The 21,456-nt window shown below is 42.0% G+C and overlaps 1 protein-coding gene across 2 annotated transcripts in view; it reads left to right on the top strand.

The window, feature by feature from the left end:
- Nucleotides 1–21,456, top strand: part of robo4 (roundabout, axon guidance receptor, homolog 4 (Drosophila)) — a 114,085-nt gene that overhangs the window by 30,178 nt on the left and 62,451 nt on the right. For both annotated transcript variants that reach the window (XM_072238372.1, XM_072238373.1), the window contains exons 3-6: nucleotides 13,333–13,490; nucleotides 14,377–14,497; nucleotides 17,358–17,496; nucleotides 19,190–19,317. In XM_072238372.1, the coding sequence (XP_072094473.1) occupies nucleotides 13,333–13,490; nucleotides 14,377–14,497; nucleotides 17,358–17,496; nucleotides 19,190–19,317 (546 nt within the window). The remainder of the gene's footprint in view (nucleotides 1–13,332; nucleotides 13,491–14,376; nucleotides 14,498–17,357; nucleotides 17,497–19,189; nucleotides 19,318–21,456) is intronic.

Below are 21,456 nucleotides of genomic sequence, written 5' to 3'. Positions count from 1 at the left end.
TCATAATAGAGAGGTGTCCTTTTAGAATGTAGATGAAGAAGAATTTCTTTAGCCGGAGCGTGGTGAATCTGTCGAATTCATTGCCATAGGCAGCCTTGGAAGTCAAGTGTGTATGTATATTTAAGGCAGAGGTTGATAGATTCTTGAAAGGTCAGGACACAAAGGGATATGGGGGGGTAGGCAGGAGATTGGGGCTGAGAGGAAAATTTGGATCAGCCATGATGAAATAGTGGAGCAGGTTCGATGAGCATCATTCTGCTCCTGTATCTTATGGTCTTAATGTGAATTGAAGGTTCAGTGTAATCCTCCCTTGTCTGTCTCGTCTGTGTTGGATGCCCAATGGCAACAGCAAGGGAGGACTTTGAGATGTGCACTTTATAACCAAATTCCTTAATGCTCTTCTCAACGGGCGAGACCAGGTGATTCTTCTCTCAAGCCAATTGGCAGACTGCCATTAGGAATCAGGAACTTCCGAGAAGCTCGAGTCCTGGTCCAAGCCTGGTTTGATTTCTTGGGTTTTGAGCTGGTTAGGGGACACTATAGTACACTATGGATTATTGCACCCCACCACAAACTTGTGGACCTTTCATTGTGCAGGTAGCTGAAGCAGAGTCCTTATAAACCCAAATCTTCAGCCCTCTACCGAGACAAGTCAGAAGTAGAAAATACAGTAGATTGGAATTATTCTGACTTGGTCAAGGTTGAGTTTATTGTCATATGCACAAATACATACACATTTCTGTACCCTTAAACTGAGGATCTGGTAAATGATCTAACCTGCCTTTAACTCACCAATTCAAGAATTAGTAGATCAAGCAGGAATTTGGAATAACATGAGTACAAAACTGATGACATATCTTGTTCTTTGAAAGAAAATCAAAATATGAGGTATGGTTCAAATCCATGTAAAGAATAATAGAGGCTGTCAGGAAATCTGATCAGCAGCAGCTTGAAGCAGTTAATAGCCTGTTTGATCTGTCTTGGTTTTTGCAATGGCTGGCTATCAGAGCAACTCATGCTAAACTTCATTAATCACATCAGAAGACTTCTTTTCTTGTCAGCTTTGATTCTAATCTTTTTCATGTCCCATTGTCTTGCACTGCTCCATAAAGTAAGCCCTTGTCCTCTAAATGAGTACCCAGGTGCTGCTCGTAAATCCCTGTCACACAACCACTGGTGTGTGGAGGTCGTGCAGACTGATTGAATCCCACAATCCTTTGTACTTGGCAACCATACTAACATGCTCTCGAATGACCTCTACCCTTTCTTGACCTTCATCTGCAGCCCTTTTGTCTTTTTTTTCAGCTTCTAAATGATTTACGAAAATATTTACATTGTGCTCAATGCAATATGGGCATACTGTATATGTTAAGGTAATGCATCAAGAGGACAATTTTGTCGCTGACTGCACTGCATCCCTGTCCGAGAACTGCAGAGGACTAGTCATTGTTAGGCTTGGGGCCTATGCTAATGTTGATCCTTCAGATTTTCCCTCCTTCAGTTCAGGTAGGCAATGTTATGTTTAAAAAAGCACTTACCTTGGCTGTTTTTATAAATCTCCAGATCTTCTGTCAAATGATAAAACAAACATGAGAGGTTTTGGAAGAGGAGGCTATCGAGTATCGTAAATCAGAAACAAGTGTTACACATCTAAATGATTTAGAGTGGTCAGGAAAGCAAATGTACATAACTGGGCTATATTTTCAGCATTTGTTTGTAAGTAGAGAAAATTAAATTTCAAGTCTTATCCAGTGATAACTGGTATTATGGGACCATAACTGGTATCCACTGCATGTCTGCATTGTCTCTCCTAAAATGGGATTTCAGCTTTAAACTAATCTACTGAACAATCCACATTAATAGAGTTCCAACATAAAGGAAATATACTCACACATTGCTTACCCTGTGATTGTAGGAGCAGATTGATTGCTGCTGATGCTCAGGGACTTCACTGAGTGCAGAATAAATTATTTTCGTAGTTTGTACCAATGTTTGCCAATTAAATCACTGTAGAAAATTGTCAAGATAAGATTATTGGTGGGTTTGGGAGTCAGGCCTACTGCTCTGTATCTCATCAGTCATCCTTGCTAATTTGGTCACATAAACAACATTATTATAATGTCTAATGAAACCGCTTGATTTAGCAGGTCAAAAACAGGAGGTAAATTCAGGTCTTATTACGAGCGGTGGGGGGGGGGGAGTGAATTTCTGTATTGGGATGTGCAGGAGGAACCCTACAGAAATTCACTTCTGTATACTGAAACAGCACAAGAGATCATCTGGAACAGACTTGTGCTCATGAGCCCATTTCCACATCATTCAGAAAAGATCAGATCACCTACTCAGTGGACTGACTTTGGCCACACCTCTTTGACATTTTGTGGGATGGACCCAGGTACTCCACCTCACTTGTGACTGGGGTTCTCTGTCTCTGTCTCTCTCTCTCCACATGATGGTTCGGGGAGGGTGTTACTCAGAATAATTTTTTTGCCTCCGATCAGTGGATGGATCATTAACAACAACCACTGTTGGCACAGGAGGAAAAGTAGTGGGGGAAGATGTGAACTGTTAATTCTTGGTGGCTGTCTTGCATCCTTCCTCACACAGACAGTTGTCAGTAGATGAAATGAGCTGCCAGAGGAAGTGGTTGATGCAGGCACAGCAGCAACATTTAAAAGTCACTTGGTCAGTTAAATGGTAGGAAGAGTTTACTGCAGGTGTTCCCAGCCTGGGGTTGATGAACCCCTTGCTTAATGGTACTGGTCCTTGGCATAGAAACGGGTTGGAAACCCCTGGTTTAGACGGATATAGGCTAAACTTGGGAAAATAGGACTAGCTTAGATGAGCATCTTGGGCAGCATGAACTGGTTTAAAGATTAAAGATTGGCTTTATTTGTCATATATACATCGAAACATACAGTCTTGGTCAGGGAGGTGTTGCTATGCTACCGACACCAAAAAAGCACGGCCACAACTCACTAACTCTAACTTATACAGTACTCCTTTGGAACATGTGAGAAAACTGGAGCACCCAGGAACCCATATAATCACGGGGACGACGTATGTACTTTTTACGGACAGCGTTGGGAATTAATCCCGTTCTTACAGCTAGTGCTACAAAGTGTGATGCTAACTGCTACACTACCGTGCTGCCGCTGAAGTTGGGCTGGAGGGCTTGTTCAGTGCTGTACTACGCAACTCAGTTTCTCCTACAAGGTTAAAATATTAATACTTCAATTGTAAGTGGGTTTGAAGGCCTATTCCTTTTAATAACTTGTGAGCTAGTAATGAGTGACGATTTACCAAGAGCTGCAGTCCGTAAAAGGGAGGTGATGTATACAGAGAGACTTGTTTAGCAGCTCTAATTTAGCTTAACACTCAGTTTACTGCTCAAGCACTATTGTCCTTTCACCCTCTACAGAACACTCTGCGCTTACATTTTCTTTTCCCTAAGGTACACGGTGAGAGAGTGCCTGATGCCAACAGAGCTCATTTAGAAAAATAATTCACACTTAATTTGTGCCGCAATTAAACAGCATCCGATATACATGAGTAGACCTTCTAATGAACAATATGTTAGTGATCGAGGATCTGACGAGGCTACAAGGCCCTCATTAACATTATAGCTTCCCAAAGGACTTGTTAGGCATTTACTGTGTCAGCCACATTATCCAGATGAATTGTGGGACAAGGAGAGACCTTGTCTGTAAACTAAGGCAGCAAACCGTAACATGGTGACATTTGCCAGAGCAGTACAGGAGTATTGGAAGGGGCAATCATCAACCAGGACTTTAATTGAATAAAGAAACAGCTGCCATTCCACTGAAAGGAGCAGTGGGTGAGGATCACAATTGTCCCGTTGAGCATTGTGGCAGATTAGAGACCATCCTTACTTAATGGTGCTGCATTGTTTTTGGAGAATCAGTGGAGTGTTCACCTCTAATCTTCACAACTATTGGAAAAATTGAACAGGCTAAATGTCTTTTCAGAATTATAAAGGATGACTATAGAGAACATACTTCTACATATGCTGGAATCTAAAATTTGGGGCCTTAAAATTGAGATAATCAGTAAGAAACACTAAAAGGAGTTCAGAAGAAAATTCATCTTTTAAGGAACCCAGCATCAGAAAGATTGTTGGGGGAAACCAAGGAGAAACTATGTACGTTCATGGAATAAAAGGGAATGTTATTGAGTGCAATGATGTAAATAGAGAGATGAATTGTGTTTGGAGTGTGGCCACTGAGTGGCCAGTCTGTCTACTAAAATTTCCATGTAGATATGTGGAAACTCTTCCAGCAGATATAGAAGGGGTAGGATAAATAGCTAACAGAGATGGGTTCTGATGTGCAGAAAGCTTTGATTTCAATTACGTTCATGTTTATGTGATTCTTATAGACTGTCCGGTCACTCATTTGGTTCCGTGAGATTCTCTGGATTCCAATGAGTGGAGGTTGGATTGAACAAAGTGCACACCCATAAGGTTGTAAAAGTAGTTCAGAGTATTGGTTTATTATTGTGACCTGTACTGAGGTACAGTACAGTTCCTTGCATACTGTCCATACAGATCAAATCATGATGCAGTGTGTCGAGGTAGTACAAGCTCAAACCATAACAGATGCAGAATAAAGTGAATGAACTGCAGAGAGCATGTAGTGCAGGTAAACAATAAGGTGCAAGATTATAACAAGATAGATTGTGATAGATGACATGCCATGCTAACTGTTTGTGTGTTAACAAATTATCTCCAACCTTTTGATTTATTTGTTTCCAGTCACACTGCCTCTCCATGGTCTATAGGTTCACCTTTCCTTTTTCTCTCCTATTCATTTTTCTTACTTTCTGTATCTCTCACACTTTTGCTTCTTTCTCTCTTTCTTCCACTCTTTCAGGAATATCTTCAATTCAATTCAATTCAAGCATATATGAATATCCAGGAATACAGCCAAACGAAACAGTGTTACTTTGCGACCAAGGTGCAAACTACAGTACCGACAGTCATACACAGCAAAGAGCACACATAGCGCATACAAGGTAGTAAGCACATAAAGATGTCAGTAGGATACAGCCATACAAAAAAAAAGTTGTCCAGACCCGAGCTATGAATGCCGCAGAAATCTGCGTCAACCACAATACAACTTGTCTTCTGCCGAGCGACTGGGGGGCAGCACCGACTCCAGCCTGGATGCTGCACCACACTGCCCCCGGTGGAGCGCATGGGCTTTGACGCTCCTCTCCAGGCAGCTGTAAACAGGCAACACCACTTACACTTCCTTGTAAATGGTTTGCGAAACACGGCGGGACAGGCACACAAATTGCATTTTCCTGATACAGTCGTGTTGGGTTGGGAGTTCCAGGATTTAGACCTAGTGATGGTGAAGGGCCAATGATGTATTTCCAAGTCATGATGCTGTGAGTTGTGAAAGGGGACCCGTAGGTGCTGGTGTTCCCTTGTTTTTATGTAGCAAATTTAGTTATAAAGTCATATTGCATTGAAATGGACCCTTCTGCCCACTATGTTCATACGAAACTTTATTACCATCTATAAGACTATAAGACATAGGAGCAGAATTAGGACATTTGGTCTATTGAGACTGCTCCACCATTCAATCATGACTGATTTATTTTCCATCTCAACCCCATTCTTCTGCCTTTTCATTGTTAACATTTGATGCTCTTACTAATCAAGAACCTATCAACATCTGCTTGAAATACACCCAGTGGCTTGGCCTTCATAGCCAACTGTGGCAATGAATCCTACATCAGTCTTATCTGCCAGCTACAGGACTGTATCCTTTCATACCTTGTCAATTCAAATACTTGTGAATTGTCTCTGAACTGCAATAATTGTACCTGGTTCCACCACTTTCTCTGGCAGCGTGTTCCAGATAGCAACTGCCATTTGCTTTGGAAAAAAGTGTACCCATCGGGTCTCCTTCCTCTTGCCTTAAACCTATGCCCTCTTGATTTTGACACCCTTGTTCTAACTGGCTGTGTTTTCTGAAGTTGTTATTTCCTGTGGCAGCTGGTGGCCGTAGGATACCTTGGGGCTGAGGTGGGTAAACCTCCTGATGAGTGAAACCTGATGTGGGTCTGCTCCAGGATACACACCTTCCATGTGTGTTTGGTTACAGACTGACTTGGAGATTTACTTTTTATTTCATTAGAGGTACAATGTGGGAATAGGCCCTTCCTGCCCTTCAAGCTGCACCACCCAACAACCCCTGACAGCCCCTATTTAACCCTAACCTCATTACAAAACAATTTGCAATATCTAATTAACCTACCCGGTACGTGCATAATAATCTCTCCTCGGGCTTAAAGCCGGGTAGAGGTATTGATTATAACCGATGTTTCAATGACAATCTCTGCCATCTTCAGGGATGATGCCCTGAAGAAGGTGGCAGAGGTTGTCATCGAAATGTTGGTTATAATTGATACCGGTACCTGACTTGAAGCCCGAGAAAAGTTTACTTGTCATATACACTGGGAAAGGACTAGATCCTTTATCTACCCGGTACATCTTTGGACTGTGAGAGGAAACCAGAGGACTTGGAGAAAACCTACCCGTTCCACAGGGAGGACGTACAGAGAGCGTAGGATTGAACTCTGACACTCCAAGCTGTAATAGCGTTGTGCTAACCACTACGCTACCATCGCGCTCCAAGAATATGTTGTCATCCTGGGAGATGAGACAATGTCCATTCCAGCATAACCCAGTTACTGCTTCACCGTGGCTACTGATTAGCATGGTGGAAGTCATAATATCTCTTATAATTTCAGTGAAACTAATGACTCCCTCTAACTGATCGCCTAAGCAGTTGAAGGAATGGAAGGACCTGAAGATGTAACATCTCCAGGTGTGGGGTGTGGTGATGTCTCTGAATAATGGGTGTACATTGAAACATCCAAAAATCAATGGTGCAAAAAAGATATTTCCCAATTAATCGCTTGCTCAGTGCTGGAAGGTCATTGAACCCTCAATAGGCATCTAGATGCAGGGATTTTGGCAACTACTTCTTGTCATTTCCTATGATCGATATGGGAGTGGGACGTTATCCAGATGAAAACAACCTGACCTCTCCTCTCCTTTAGACAATCAGGGGAACTGGTGGTGAGACATTCTCCATAACACAAATTATTAATGGTGGACCCGCAGGCTTTTGGATGCTTTAAAGCACTCTTGAGTGCAGATGAGACATTAAAGCAGGTTCCTGCCAATAACTGCCACGGTATCTGTTTGAAGAGTAGAAGAATTCTCTAGTGCCTTGCCAACCATTCCTCCCTTCGACAGCCAACACAGTCAGAAGTTACTTCTGTCATGTGTTTCATGGATGAATGGAGGATGATACTGGTGCTGAATGGCATAATTGCACCCAGTACACATCAAGTAATAATAATTGGGAGACACAAGAGACTGCAGACGGTGGAAAACTGGAGCAACATCAGATCTGGAGCCAGTCCACATGAAGAGTCTTGACCCAAAACATCGACTATTCATTTCTCTCCATAGGTACTGCCTGACCCACTGAGTTCCTCCAGCATTTTATGTTACATTAAGTTTATGGAGAACTTTTACAATGTTTAGGTACAACGTGGCCAAATTTTACCATAGATATCATGTGATGCAGGTGACAAAGTCTTTGCAGGCTTCTAACGTGATTTCACTGCCTGTAATCTGCCCAGTAATTTTTTTAGTGTTATAGAGGCAAACCGTATTGAGTATACCAGCCAATGAGGTTGGTAGGAGAACAATCATCAAATGCAGTAATTCAATTATAGTGTCGTATAATGTGAATTTGAAATTATACCCTCCCCCCCCCCCCCCCCCCCCCAATTATTAAATGAGTTTATATATACAAAATGCTGGAGAAACTCAGCAGGTCAAGCAGCATCTATGGAGGGGAGTAAATAGTTGATGTTTCAGGCTGAGACCCTGCATTAGGACTAGAAAGAAAGAGGGAAGAAGCCAGAATAAGAAGGTGGGGTGGGGGGTGGTGGAAGGGAAGGAGTTCAAGCTAGAAGGTGATAGGCAAAGACAAGTGAGGGGGGAGGTGGGATGAAGAGAGAAGCTGGGAGGTGATTGGTGGGAAAGGTAAAGGGCTGAAGAAGAAGGAATCTGATAGGAGAGGAGAGTGGATCATGGGTGAAAGGGAAGGAGGAGGGGCAGCAAAGGGAAGGTGATGCTTCTTTCCTTTATTGGTGTTGGCATTGGTTTAATATAGTCAAATGTTCCAAGATACGGTGAAAAATATTTGATTGCATACCATCCGGGCAGATCATGCCATACATAATTACACTGAGATAGCTGAAAGTAAAATAGAATGAGTGCAGCATATAGTGTTTATAAAGGAGGAGAAATAAGTAATTCACTTTGATTCCGTGTTTCTTGTTATTCCCCAGTGGAAGGACTTGCCCTGTCTCTCTTTCTTCCAGCATAATAAAATGTTGCAGGCAAGCTAGCCAAAACAACATCTGCTGTTGCACTGGAGCAGCTATTTGCACCTTGTTTCCAATCTCCAAATTTGCCCTTCGGTATAAACATTGGAAACAAGATCACATTGGAGAATTACTTACAGCTTGAAATGATGAATGGGATACAAATTCCAGTCTGTTGGAATTTAATGAGCTGCTGGAGGTATTCTTGAGAAGGGATTGATTGACATTTTGTTTCTTTGAGCCTCAGGAACTCTGTCTCTGTACTGAGAATCCCTCTGCTGGCTTCCAGAGATCACTACACTACTGAAACAAAAATGCAAGTGGATTTATATTCTCTGAGATGGAAAATGTATTCTGCTGAATTTACATGTAACAGTAACAGTTGCTGATTCCTTGGTGTCTTGGTTGAGTTTCATAATAACTAGTGGTTAGATTTTGTGATGGCAAAATTTCTTGTTTTTCCAAATTTGTCTGTGAATCTGTCAGCAACTTTCAGATTTCTGATGAGTGAAGCATTTTTTCTTGGGATCTTGACGTTGTTCTCCGTCATCTCCACCACAGGCTGTCCTGTTTTGCAGCCTTTAGTTGAACCAAATGACATTAGTGATCAGGTGAGAAGTGTCGGGATTCTGATTTTCTCCAAGACACCGAGAAAAGTAAGTTTGGTCCATCAAGTATTTGCAGGCTCACAGATCCATCCTGTTCTGGACTAACTTCACCTGAAGTCTCATCTCCCTACATTGCTATCAGCCACCATTGTGAGTGGGAATAGCAAAAGGATTAATGTCGAATTAATGCCCTTGAATGGAAAATCCTACAAAAAGTGGTGGGTACAGTCCAATTCATCATGGGTAAAGCCTTCCCTACCAGTGAGCACATCTACGTGGAATATTGTTGCAGGAAAGCCACATTCATGATCCGAGACCCCCACTCTCTTCTCACTGCTGCCATCAGAAAGAAGGTACAGGAGGCTCAGGACTCACAGTGAAAAGTTCAGGACCAGTTATTACCCCTCAACCATCAGGGTCTTGAGCCAGTGGTGATAACTTCATTCAACTTCACTTGTCCCATCACTGAACTGCTCCCCCAAACCTATGGACTCGCTTTTAAGGACCATTCATCTCATGTTCTCGATATTTATTGCTTATTTATTCATAATTACTTCTTCGTTTTCTTTTGTATTTGCACAGCTTGTTGTCTTTTGCAAATTGGTTGGCTGTTTGTCCTGTTGTGTGCAGTCTTTCATTGATTCTATTATGGTTCGTGGGTTTACTGAGTATGCCCGCAAGAAAATGAATCTCTGGGTTGTGTATGGTGCATGTATGCACTTTGACAATAAACTTGCTTTGAATTTTGAATTAATGTAAATTGGTGATGCTTGGCATGGGAATGGTGCCTGAAAGGCCTGATTCTGTTGTGTATCTTTCTTGAACCATGACCCCACACACTAGGAACAATGTAGAATGGCATGGTAATCTACAAACCTATCTTTGTGGGGTGCAAGGAATCCAGAGCACCCAGGGGAACCGAAGCGATCAGCAAGAGAATGTGTGAACTCTACAGAGGCAGGAACGGAGGTTCAGATTGAATCCTGGAACTGCAAGATGGCAACTCTACAAGCTGTGTTATTATCCTGATTACTTACAAGCCATTTGCTTTTAAAAATATCTGAAACATTTACTTTCGCATAATATATGAGTAAGTTTAATGATGCCATGGGACTTAATAACAAATCCCTGGTGCTCAGCAATGTGTGTGGATTGTAATTCCTACAGACAGTTTAAAATATGATTGATTTATTGCAATATTTGTTTCCGTTTCTACTTTTATCCTATGTATATTCAAATTTTCAAGCTTTGAAATGATTAAAATTTTAATTGAAGCTACATTTTGTTCATGGAATATGAATGACTGCTTAACTAATTCGATAACATCAGTGCAGAACAATATACACTCAGTGGCCACTTTATTAGTTACTCCTGTGCATCTGCTCATTAATGCAAATATCTAATCAGCCAATCATGTGGCAGCAACTTAATGCATAAAAGCATGCAGACATGGTCAAGAGATTCAGTTGTTGTTCAGATCAAACGTCAGAATAGGGAGGAAATGTGATCTAAGTGATTTTGACTGTGAAATGATTATTGGTGTCAGATGGGGTGGAGCCTCGTACGGCAAGATGCTGTTCATTGACTTCAGCTCGGCGTTTAACACAATCGTTCCTCAGAAGCTGGTGGGTAAACGATCTCTTCCATTTCACGCACGTCTCATTTAGAGGTTTACATGTGTGTGGTTGAATGACGATAAACCTGAACTTGAGAATCTCAGGAACTGCTGATCCCCCTGGGATTTTCACACACAACAGTCTCTATGGATAACAGAGAATGGAGTGAAAAATTAAAAAAAAAACACCCGGTGAGCAGCGGCTCTGTGGGCGAAAACACCTTGTTAATGAGTGCGGTCAGAGGAAAATGGCCAGGAAGGCGACAGTAACTCAAATAACCATGCGTTACAACAGTGGTGTGCAGAAGAGCATCTCTGAACACACAACACGTCAGAACTTGAAGTGGATGGGCTACAGCAGAAAACCAGCACTCAGTGGCTCCTTTTATTAGGCACCTCCAATACCTAATCAATTGCCACTGAATGTCGGTCGATCCATTTGAGTTCATGTGCAATAGTAGCTGATGTTGAGGTAAAAAGGGGAAGTTCATACCCAGAGGTGGCAGTAATCTTCAGGGTTAGCCTCAAGTTATGACTGCAGGCTCCTTATTAGTGTTAGGTCATACAAAGAACATGGAATCAATTTTATTGATAATATGGGCTTCTTATCATCAGGAAGTCCGAAATTATTTCACAAGCAGTTAATTTCTTTTTGAAGTGTAGTCAGTCTCTGTATGAAACAAGTGGAGCAGCCAATTTACACACAGTGGAGCAGACTCGATGGGTCGAATGGGCTAATTCTGCTCCTATGGTTTTTGGTCTTAAGATTCTATGGTGAATCTTAAGACCATAAAATATTTTATATAGATTATATGACTTAATCTCTTTGCCGATGACCAAGTGCGAGTTTGGCCGGGAGCCTCAGTTTCATTTGACAGATAACTTCTATTTATTTGACAGCATGCCGTGTTAAAGCATCCAATAACATTTATCACAGTAAGGTAATTTTTGAAAGTAATTATCCAGCCAAACACTGTTCTCCAGAAAGAATTCTCAAATGGGAATAAGGTCGGTGACTAGTTTAGCCATCTTAGTGGTGTGGGCTAAAATAATGAGAAACTTTTATTTCCACGGCACTTTTCATAACCGTAACTTCACAGGATATTTGTAATATGCTGTAGAAACATAGCATATGCTGTAGAAGTTTTCTTACATCAGGGGCACAATTAAGTTTATTGCAAGCTTTAGGGCAGGTTCTGTGGTGTCAGCTTTTGCTTTGGCTGTCCCCAGTTAAAATGACCTTTGCTGTATGATTATGTAATTAGTTATCACTTCATATTCAATTAGGATGTAAGAAATGGAAGCAGGAGGCGGCAATTTGGCCCCTCATGCTTGCTCCACCATTTAATAAAGTCATGGCTAACTATGTACCTCAGCTCTACTTTCATGCACTGAAAGAAAAAAAAATTTTCACAAAGAGGGTTGTGGTTCTGTGGAATGCTGTGCCTCAGAAAGCAGTGGAGACTAATTCTCTGGATTCTTTCAAGAAAGAGTTAGATAGAGCTCTTAAAGATAGCGGAGTGAAGGGATATGGGGAGAAGGCAGGAAAAGGGTACTGATTGTGGGTGATCAGCCATGATCACAGTGAATGGTGGTGCTGGCTCGAAGGGCTGAATGGCCTACTCCTGCACCTATTGTCTATTGTCTACCCATCAGACCCTTAATAATAGTCTGCAAATGAAATTCCAAGCAACACACACACACACACACACACACACACACACACACACACACACACACACACACACACTGCTGGAGGAACTCAACAGGCCAGACAGCATCTATGCAAAATAGTAAACAGTTGACGTTTTGGGCCGAGATCCCTCATCAGGATTGAAATTCCAAGACTATTTTGGGTAGAGAATTCCAGAGATTCAATGCCTACTGTGTAAAGAAATTCCTTTACATTTCTCCTGAATTTTGAGACTGTGACCCCCGAATTCTAGATGCCCGAACCAGGGAAAGTCATCTCACTGCATCTATTCGATCAAATCTCATAAGAGATCTCCTCTGCCTTCTTTGACATATAGAGACAGCAAACCTAGAATCTGCTTAATATCTTCTAATGGGACAAATCCCTCACTCTGAAAAGTTGTAATCTTCAGGATCAATTTTGGATTTGCTCTGCCATTTTGGATTGCTGACCTAATCAGGCAAGTTGAAGTTGAGAAACCATTAACTGGTTAGGAAGGCAGCAAGCATCCATTGTGTCATCCTGAACCCTTTGTAGAAATCCTCTCGTGGAAGACTTTCAGCTTGAGTGAGGATTTCTAAGTGATAGGTAAGTGCCTGATAGGATTGAAGCATCTATAATTATAATTTAGTATTTGTTGTCATGGCTGAGGAACACATTCATAAGTTAGAGACACAAAAGTCTGCCAATGCTGAAATTGGGAGTGACACACAATCTACTTGAGGAACTCAGTCGAGCAATGTCTGTGGGAAGAAAGGAATTCTTTTCCTCCTATAGATGCTGCTCGACCTGTAAGTTCCTGCGGCAGATTGTTTGTTACATTTAGTAGTTAGTCCAGGTTTCCTGTCATTGTTTACAGTGTAGTTACTGGAGGTCATTGTTCAATGCTAGGTATTTTCTTAAACCTTGTTCATTGTTTCTTTCTCCCAAACATGAGGTGATTGTTCAGCTGAGCCGATGATGTTTTTCCATTACAGCCCTACGGGATGAGTTTCGCCTACAGCCCAGAAATGTAGTAGTGGCAGTAGGTGAGCAGGCTGATATGGAATGTCTCCCACCCCGAGGTCACCCAGAGCCAACTGTCACATGGAAGAAAGATGGGGTACCTCTCAATGAAACAGATGACCATTACAGAGTGAGTCCATTTCTTGTTTTCCTCCTCTGCCCAAACTTCAGGGGTCCTGGAATTACCTGGGATGTGGAAAACCATTTCTAAACTTGGGATTCTCCAGTGAAACTACGGAGGAATTCAGAAAAGAATTTGCTTTAGCTGATCATCAAAACACTTCCTATAAAAAGGATTTTATTTCCCAAAAACAGACAAAATTATGCAGTTTGTCAATAACCAAAGTTCAGGTATATCATCGTTGTGGTCATTGCTATCGGTAAACTTCCCATTGTTTGTCTGTTTAAGGGTGGCCTCGCTTTAGGGCAGTGGGTTACAGGATTATGGAATCATGGGAAAAATCTCACTAGTGACAGGCTGCCCATTCCAGCTTCCATCATTGGTCAACAATGATGACATCACCACAAGATCCCTGGCCTGCCTTGACTCAGATTCTATGTGTCATCCAAAGCTTCAATTACTGATCACCCAGTGAAAATGATTCCGCCTACATCCATCCCCTCCCCTCTCCTCCCATTTCTTCTCCCTTCTTTGAATTTTGTTGGATGCATTTTCTCTATTCATGATTGAAATATGAGTGAGCCACACTGCAACTGAGATATGGGAGATATTGTCCTGATTTGTTCCTTGTTTTAGAAATCCACCGCCAGGATACTTGTACTATACGAATTTCAGTCATCCTAACAGTGTGATGTGCCTTTTTCTTTTAAAGAAAAAAATGTGATTTTTTTTTGTCTTTTCTTCAAAGATATGTTAAAAAAAATGAAGTTTATCACTTAAAATGCAGGTTAAATACCTCTTCCATTGTTCTCCACTTAGCAAGAGAGTGAAGCAGAAAAGGCCTTTGTTGTATGTGGGATTTTGTTTCAGTTTCATGGTTTGTCTTTTCCTGTAGGTCAGTGTTGGCAAACTCACCATTTTCTACACTCTCAAGAGTGATTCGGGAGTGTATGTGTGTGTAGCAACAAACAAAGTGGGACAGCGGGAGAGCAGGCCTGCCCGAATGTCTGTTTTAGGTGAGTGACACTTGGCAATTCTCATCAGAGATCAGTTTGACTAAAAGTTGATTTATGAGCCGGTTATAAAAATAGTTACAGCGTGAAAGACTCAGTTACCCCTGGTTTTGACGGTGTTGATGGCCAGAAAACTGGGAGAACTTCCTCTCAATTTTTGGAATAATGAACATTGACCAGATAGTGTTGTTTTTTTTTGCCTTTAAGATAACAATATTATTTGCAAAACTGGAGAAAAAAATTGCTTTTTTCACATGATCAAAACTAATTATTTTCAAAATACCAAGAAAAAAAGTTAGTTCCACTGCATTAGATAATAGTCCTGCGCTATTCATAACCTAATCCAATTTGATGAAATTGCTCACAAAGTTCACAGTTCATAGATTCCCTCCAACCAATCCTCCCCTATTTTGTCACTGGTTCCATCTGCCATTCACCTCTCCCCTATTGTTTCCCATCCTCACCTCCTCTACTTACTAGAATCCAGCGCTGGTAACTTTTTGTATTTCTGTTTATTATCCTCCAGTAGCTGTCCCTAGTGTTTACACTACCCTCCACCTCCCTGCCTCTCCATCTTTCTCCATCTGCCTCTCCATATATATTTTTCTCCTCTGATACTCCCTGTCTTTTTCATGCATCATCCACCCGCCACTGTCTTCCATCTCCATCACCGCTCCCTTCACCTACCTGGCATAATTTTTAAAAAACCAGTCATCTTGCACTGGGTGACAGGGTGGAGATACGTCTCTACTAAAGGAGAAGTAAGGTGCTCCTTCCCTTGGCTAGTCTGCGGGTCGTCCTTGGGTAAAGTGCAGCACCTGCTTAGTCCCCCCAGTCAGCTTCTTGTGAAGTAGGTGGTGGATGGTCGTATGAACAGCCGGTGCATATCGCAATTCCTGGTTATGTGACCACTGACACCAGGCAGGCAATTTCTGAAGAGTATTGATAATGGCTGGGGCCACCTGGCTTGCAAAGACACTGCCCAGAAGAAGGCAATGGTAAACTAGTTCTGCAGAAATATTTGCCAAGAATAATCATGGTTCTGGAAAGACTATTGTGAGGGGATCCAGGAGTGCCCCTATTAACTGTTTGAAGAGAGACAGAGAGAGAGTTATTTATCATCGATAGTTTGTTTTAAAAAGAGAGAGAGAGAGACGAAGATTGACGTTTGGACTGTCACTTTAAGGCACTGGAAGTAACTTTGGATTTCTGCTGAGTTGGGTTTGGAGACAGCACCAAGCAGCTCGAAAGTTGCTATGGTGACCGACAGCACATTACTGATGTTACTTTCAAGGACTTGTTGCTTGCTTGCATTTCTTTGCAGATAAAGGAAGGAGGGACTCTTTGAATGACAGGTGATGCTCAGCCTGGTGAAATAAATGGGAGGTCAGCTGATACACACCTCAGACACATGATCTGGACACTGAATGAGCATTGTTGTGCCCGCAGAGAAAGTGGGTTTTGGAGGATCGATCAGGCGGATCAATCCAAATTGCTCTGCCAGTGAAAATTCAAAGGCAACACCAGTGGGGAGTTGTCCATGTGTCCGACCCTGGCCTGGGTAGACAGCTCAACCACACCGAAGTACGGTCCCCTTTGGTGTTAAAGTCACAGTCAGTGACTTGTGAAGGATTTCGGAGGACGACGAGGAAATCGACGGCAACAGCTCACCTGAAGACTTGACTCACTCTCTCTCTCCATCGCTATTCAACTAAATTTCGCAACTGAACTGAACTTTACTCCACATTGTAAGACTGTATCTTTTTACCCCTAGACTTAAAGAAGCTTGGTTTTCATACATATTTTTCCACACTTACTGATTTACTTACTTACTTATATAATTCTTGCTAACCTGTTTGATTTACCTTCACTTAGTTTACTGTATTGCATAGTTATTAATAAATATTATTAGTTATTAGCAATACTAGACTTCGAAGTGGTTTCTATTTCTGCTGGTTTCTTTATTCCCGTCACGGGGTACGTGACACTATGATCACCTCTGCCATATGACACGTATATAATGAACGAACAAACAACTTGCACCCCTTCTCTGCCCACCAATTACCTCAGACTCCTGCCCCATCACTCCCCTTCTTCTCTTTACACTGGTCATCTGACCCCTCTACTCTCACTCATGATGTAGGCATTTCATCTGAAACATCCCACTAGGTAGTATGACCCCTGAGTTCCTCCAGCAGATTGTTTGTCGCTCCAGATTCCAGCATCTGCAGTCTCGTGTGCCTTCTTTGAAGGAATTCCTGTCTTTGGTGACTTCTCTGCAGCAATGTTGGAACAAGTTCAGTTAATGATGGTTCCTGTAGACTCTGCGTAAGTGGAAGCCTTGACCTTGTTTCTTTGAGGAAGACCGGTACAGTCATTGGTGATCCATTTCTAAGGGCACCAAATGCTTGGTTGCAAAATTCTTGTTGAAAGCAAGACAAAGACTGGAGGAGAGTTTGTATCCATCATCCTCTAGGTCCTGGGCCAGCTCATTTCTATTGCACCATTAGCATTAAGAACAACATTTGAAAACATTTGGATAAAAACATGGAATGGACATGTTTAGAGTGTCCATGTTATATTACCAATCACTCTGTGACACTCGTACAGTGTTCCTTCATCACTTTGGAGTGCTAGACTGAATTACAAGGGGACATACATGGGGTCTACTTTTGGAACTGTGCATCATCTCACTCCTCTGAAGGATGGTTTTGCTATCGCCACACCTACCCAGATTTTGGGATCTTTAAATTATTCTCCGTCAGCAACCTTTATTCATTCTTGGCTGGGGCAAGGCAGATCTGGCTTCCAGTGAGCACTCGCATTTTATGTGATAGTAATTTTCGAATCCCCTTTTTTCCAGAAAAGCCAACCTTCATTCAAAGGCCGAGTGATGAAACAGTAACAGCTGGAAATAGCGTCCAGTTTACCTGCAAAGCTCGAGGTGATCCGATGCCTCAAGTACGTTGGAAGAAGGAAAGTGGAGAGCTTCCCATTGGGAGGTCAGTGAAGTGACTTTAACGGTTAGCTGACAGTAAAACAGTGTTCCTGGAATTGATGTACAGTACTGTGCAAAAGTCTGAGGTGTATATATGTGTGTGTGTGTGCATATAAATATATAAAAATAATATATAAAGAGCCAGGGTGCTTAAGACTTTTGCACAGTACTGTATTTGTCAATTTGGAATGGAGAGCAAGTTTGTAAGTCTGGCAGGAACAAAGGAAGTTGGTTATGATGAGGGTGGAGCGCCATGGTGAGGGTTGTGGGACAGGTGGCAGAGAAGGTGTGCCAGGGGCAGGGGGTGGCGCGGGTGCAGACATACCCAGCCCTGAGACACCAGGCAAGGTCATTTGATTCCAAACAATTGGTTTATTGATCATTACAGAATGTCTCTCTGGTGTTTCCCTATCCCTTCCCCTTTTCCCAACCATGACTCCCCCCTCTCTCTGCTCCCTTCCCACTCTCAGTCCGCAATGGAGACCCAAATCAGAATTAGATTTATATATAATGAAACTTGTTTTTTGTGGCAGCAGAACAGTGCAGCACATAAAATTACTACAGTTCTGTGCAAAAGTCTTAAATATCCTAGCAATATGTACAGTATATGTGCCTAAGATTTTTGCACAGTACTGTATGGATTTAGAGTTGTTTTGTCCAGTTGTTTGGGTGAAAAAGAATTTACATTCAGCTTTCTTCACAGTCTTAGAACATGGACAGCACAGTTCCAGTGATCCGGGTTCAACCCTGACCTTCGGTGCCGTCTGTGTGGAGTTTGCATGTTCTCTCACTGAAAACCTGGGTTTCTTCCAAATGCTCCCGATTTCTCCCTCATCTCAGGATGTTCTGGTTTGGCAGATGAATAGTCTGCTTTAAGTTCCCCCTTGTGTGGAAGGGAGTGGCAGAATCTGGGGGTGAGGGGGATTTGGGAAGAGGTGTTGTTGGAGATGTGGGGAAAGCTTGGAGTAGGGTTAATGTAATAATGTGTGCTTGATGGTCAGCATCAACCCAGATAGCTGATGGGACAGTTCATGTCCTGTAATTCTCTTTGACTCTATGTTAAAGGGCTTAGCAATCAATGAAATATCAGTCATTGCTGCAACGCAGGGAGTGTAGCTGTCAGCTTACCCAAGGGATAGGTATTAGTTGGGACTCCCATGCCTTTATTCCAAATCAGTGGTTTAATTGGTTTATTTCCATTGTCATACAGTATGTCCTGAGGTACAGTGAAAAGCCCTTCAGACAGATTTCATACCCAAGTACATTCAGGTAGTACCAATGGGAAAAACTATAACATAGTTACAGAGAAAGTGCAGTCCAGATAGACAAAAAAGGTGTAAGGGCCATAACAATTTAGACTGGGAAATCAAGAGGTCATCTTTATTGCACAAGAGAACTGTTCGAGTCTTGTAGCAGCAGGATAGAAGCTTCCCTTGCAGCTATTCCATGCAAGGTTTGATATGCTCTTGAGTGCATTTTATTAAAGCCTTAATCTGACAGAGCAGCCTAGCCCCCACCCCCCCACACCCCTGTAAAGCAATGAGGTAAGGTGTCCTTTTCCGTATTCTCCTCTCAGCTTTATTACGCTAGCTGGTGGTGGACAGATCCGAGGTGTGACTTCACAGCAAGGTCGCAGTCGGGAGAGAGATGAAAGTTTGATTTCCCCTTGTGATCAAGTTACTGCTTTGATTCGACAGGTACGAGGTGAACTCTGATAACACAATAAGGATTCATTACACTGCTTTTAGCGATGCCGGCCTCTACACCTGCCTGGCTGAGAATTCAGTGGGTTCATCTGCTGCCTCTGTCTCCCTTGTTGTACAAGGTATGTGTGAGCTTGCAACGGTTGACTGACGACAGTGAGTGAGTTTCTGGGAAAGCATAATGGTGGAGTGAACGGAATCCACACACACAAAGCGTAGAGAAAAGAAGTCTTTTTGCGTGAAGTACTGTGGAATAGTCCAAATTATGTGGTTAAAAGTGAGTGTTTTATGATAGAATTTGTCAAATTGGTGAAAGGACAGTGTTGTATTGGCAGCAGGAGGTTATTCATTTACCTGTATGCCAACTTAAACCCAAATCTTTTAAACTGGAATTGACTTTCTATTAGATGATGTGAAAGGGGCCTTTGGCCCAGGATAATGTTGAGTTTTAATAAGGACAATTTAGTGCACCTACTTGTTTTTCTAGACAGTCTGGACATGCTATCCAAGCAATAGCTTAGGCTAATATTATGAATTTAATTTTTGAAAAGGACCATGTATTATTAAAAGGATTGAAATGAAATTTAATTTATTAAGAAGGGTCATTTATTAAGGGAATTGCAATAAAGGAAAGCAAAACAAAACTAACCGAAATAACCCCAAGGGGATCTTTAACGCTGGTATGGCAGAATAGATGATGTCTTATTTTAACAATCAGAGATCATCCCTTCCCACAGAGTCAGGCAATCTCAGTGTTGGACTTGGTATTGTCCTTGTCCTTGAAATAAGACTATGACTTGCAAGCATCCATCTTAGAAGTGCGGCTGCTACAATTGAATCAGGGTTCTAAAGCAATTTTGAGGATCTCATCAGTGAGTGCCTTATTTGAACTCGTTGCATGGAGTTTAGAAACGTTGGTGATGTCACCATCACCGTTTCACTTATGAGGGGGTTGAGAGGCACCTGAATGCCAGTAGCCTGATTGTCATTGAGTTAGAAAATCCTTTAATGTGATGCCATATATTAATTATTTGAAAGCCTCCAAGACTGGCAGACAAATGTTAGGTTGGAAAAAGAATTAATTACATTATCATAGCCACAGTTTGTAGATGAATCAAAGTTTTGGGACTTCAGAGGGGGGAAAAGAAGCAGATAATGACCAGATTTTAATGTTAAAAGATAAAGACTCAGGTCTGACAGCTGATATTAGCACAGATGAGAAGTATCATGGTTATTGCAGAGCCAACAGTCACCACATGTACATTATGCACACTGAAAACTGAACTTATTGTGTGGGAGAAAGAGCCGAGTGTTTTAGCAACATTTCTGTTCGTAACTAGCACAGACATTATTAAAATTGAACTAGGTACTGTGGTCCTTTATCAGTTTGATTAAGGCTGTAAGACCATAAGACCAGAAGCCATGGGAGCAGCAGGTGCATATCGCAAGTCCTGTTTATGCGACCACTGATGCCAGGCAGACAATCTCTGAAGAGTATTGACAGTGGATTGCCCATCTTGTAAAGACACTGTTCTGAAGAAGGTACTTCTGTAGAATGGGCCAAGAACAATCATGGTCATGAGGCCATGATCACCCATGTCATACAAAACGGCACATTCTGGTGTTGATGATGTATATTGAAACATTAAAATAAAGCAGTATTATACAGGAACAGACCCTTCAACCTATAATGCTGTGCCAAAGTAATTGATGTTATAATGCCTTCCTCATGTCCATTAGACTATAAAACATAAGAGCAGAATTAGGCCATTTGGCCTGTCAAATCTGCTCCGCCCTTCAGTCATGGCAGATCCTTTTTTCCTCAGCCCCACTCCCCGGCATTCTCCCCATAACCTTTGATGCTGTGTCCAATCAAGAACCTATCAAACTCTGCCTTAAATACACCCAATGACCTGGCCTCCACAGCTGCCTATGGTAATAAATACCACAAATTCACCACCCTCTGGCAAAAAAAAAATTCTGCATTTCTGTTTCAAATGGATGCCCCTCTATCCTGAAGCTGTGCCCTCTTGTCCTAGACTCCTCTACCATGGGAAACATCCTTTCCACATCTACTCAATCTAGGCCTTTCAAGATTCAAAAGGTTTCAGTGATATCCCCTCTCATCCTTCTAAATCCCAGCAAGTGCAGACTCAGAGTTATCAAATGTTCCTTGTATGATAACTCTTTCACTCCCAGAATCATCCTTGTGAACCTCTGAACCCTCTCCAATGCCAGCAAATCTTTTCTTAGATGAGGAG

Source organism: Mobula birostris, chromosome 20 (genome assembly GCF_030028105.1).
Source record: "Mobula birostris isolate sMobBir1 chromosome 20, sMobBir1.hap1, whole genome shotgun sequence".
Classification (NCBI taxonomy): Eukaryota; Metazoa; Chordata; class Chondrichthyes; order Myliobatiformes; family Myliobatidae; genus Mobula; species Mobula birostris.
The sequence above is the reverse complement of the archived record's forward strand: the minus strand, read 5'-3'. Positions and strand labels throughout refer to the sequence as shown.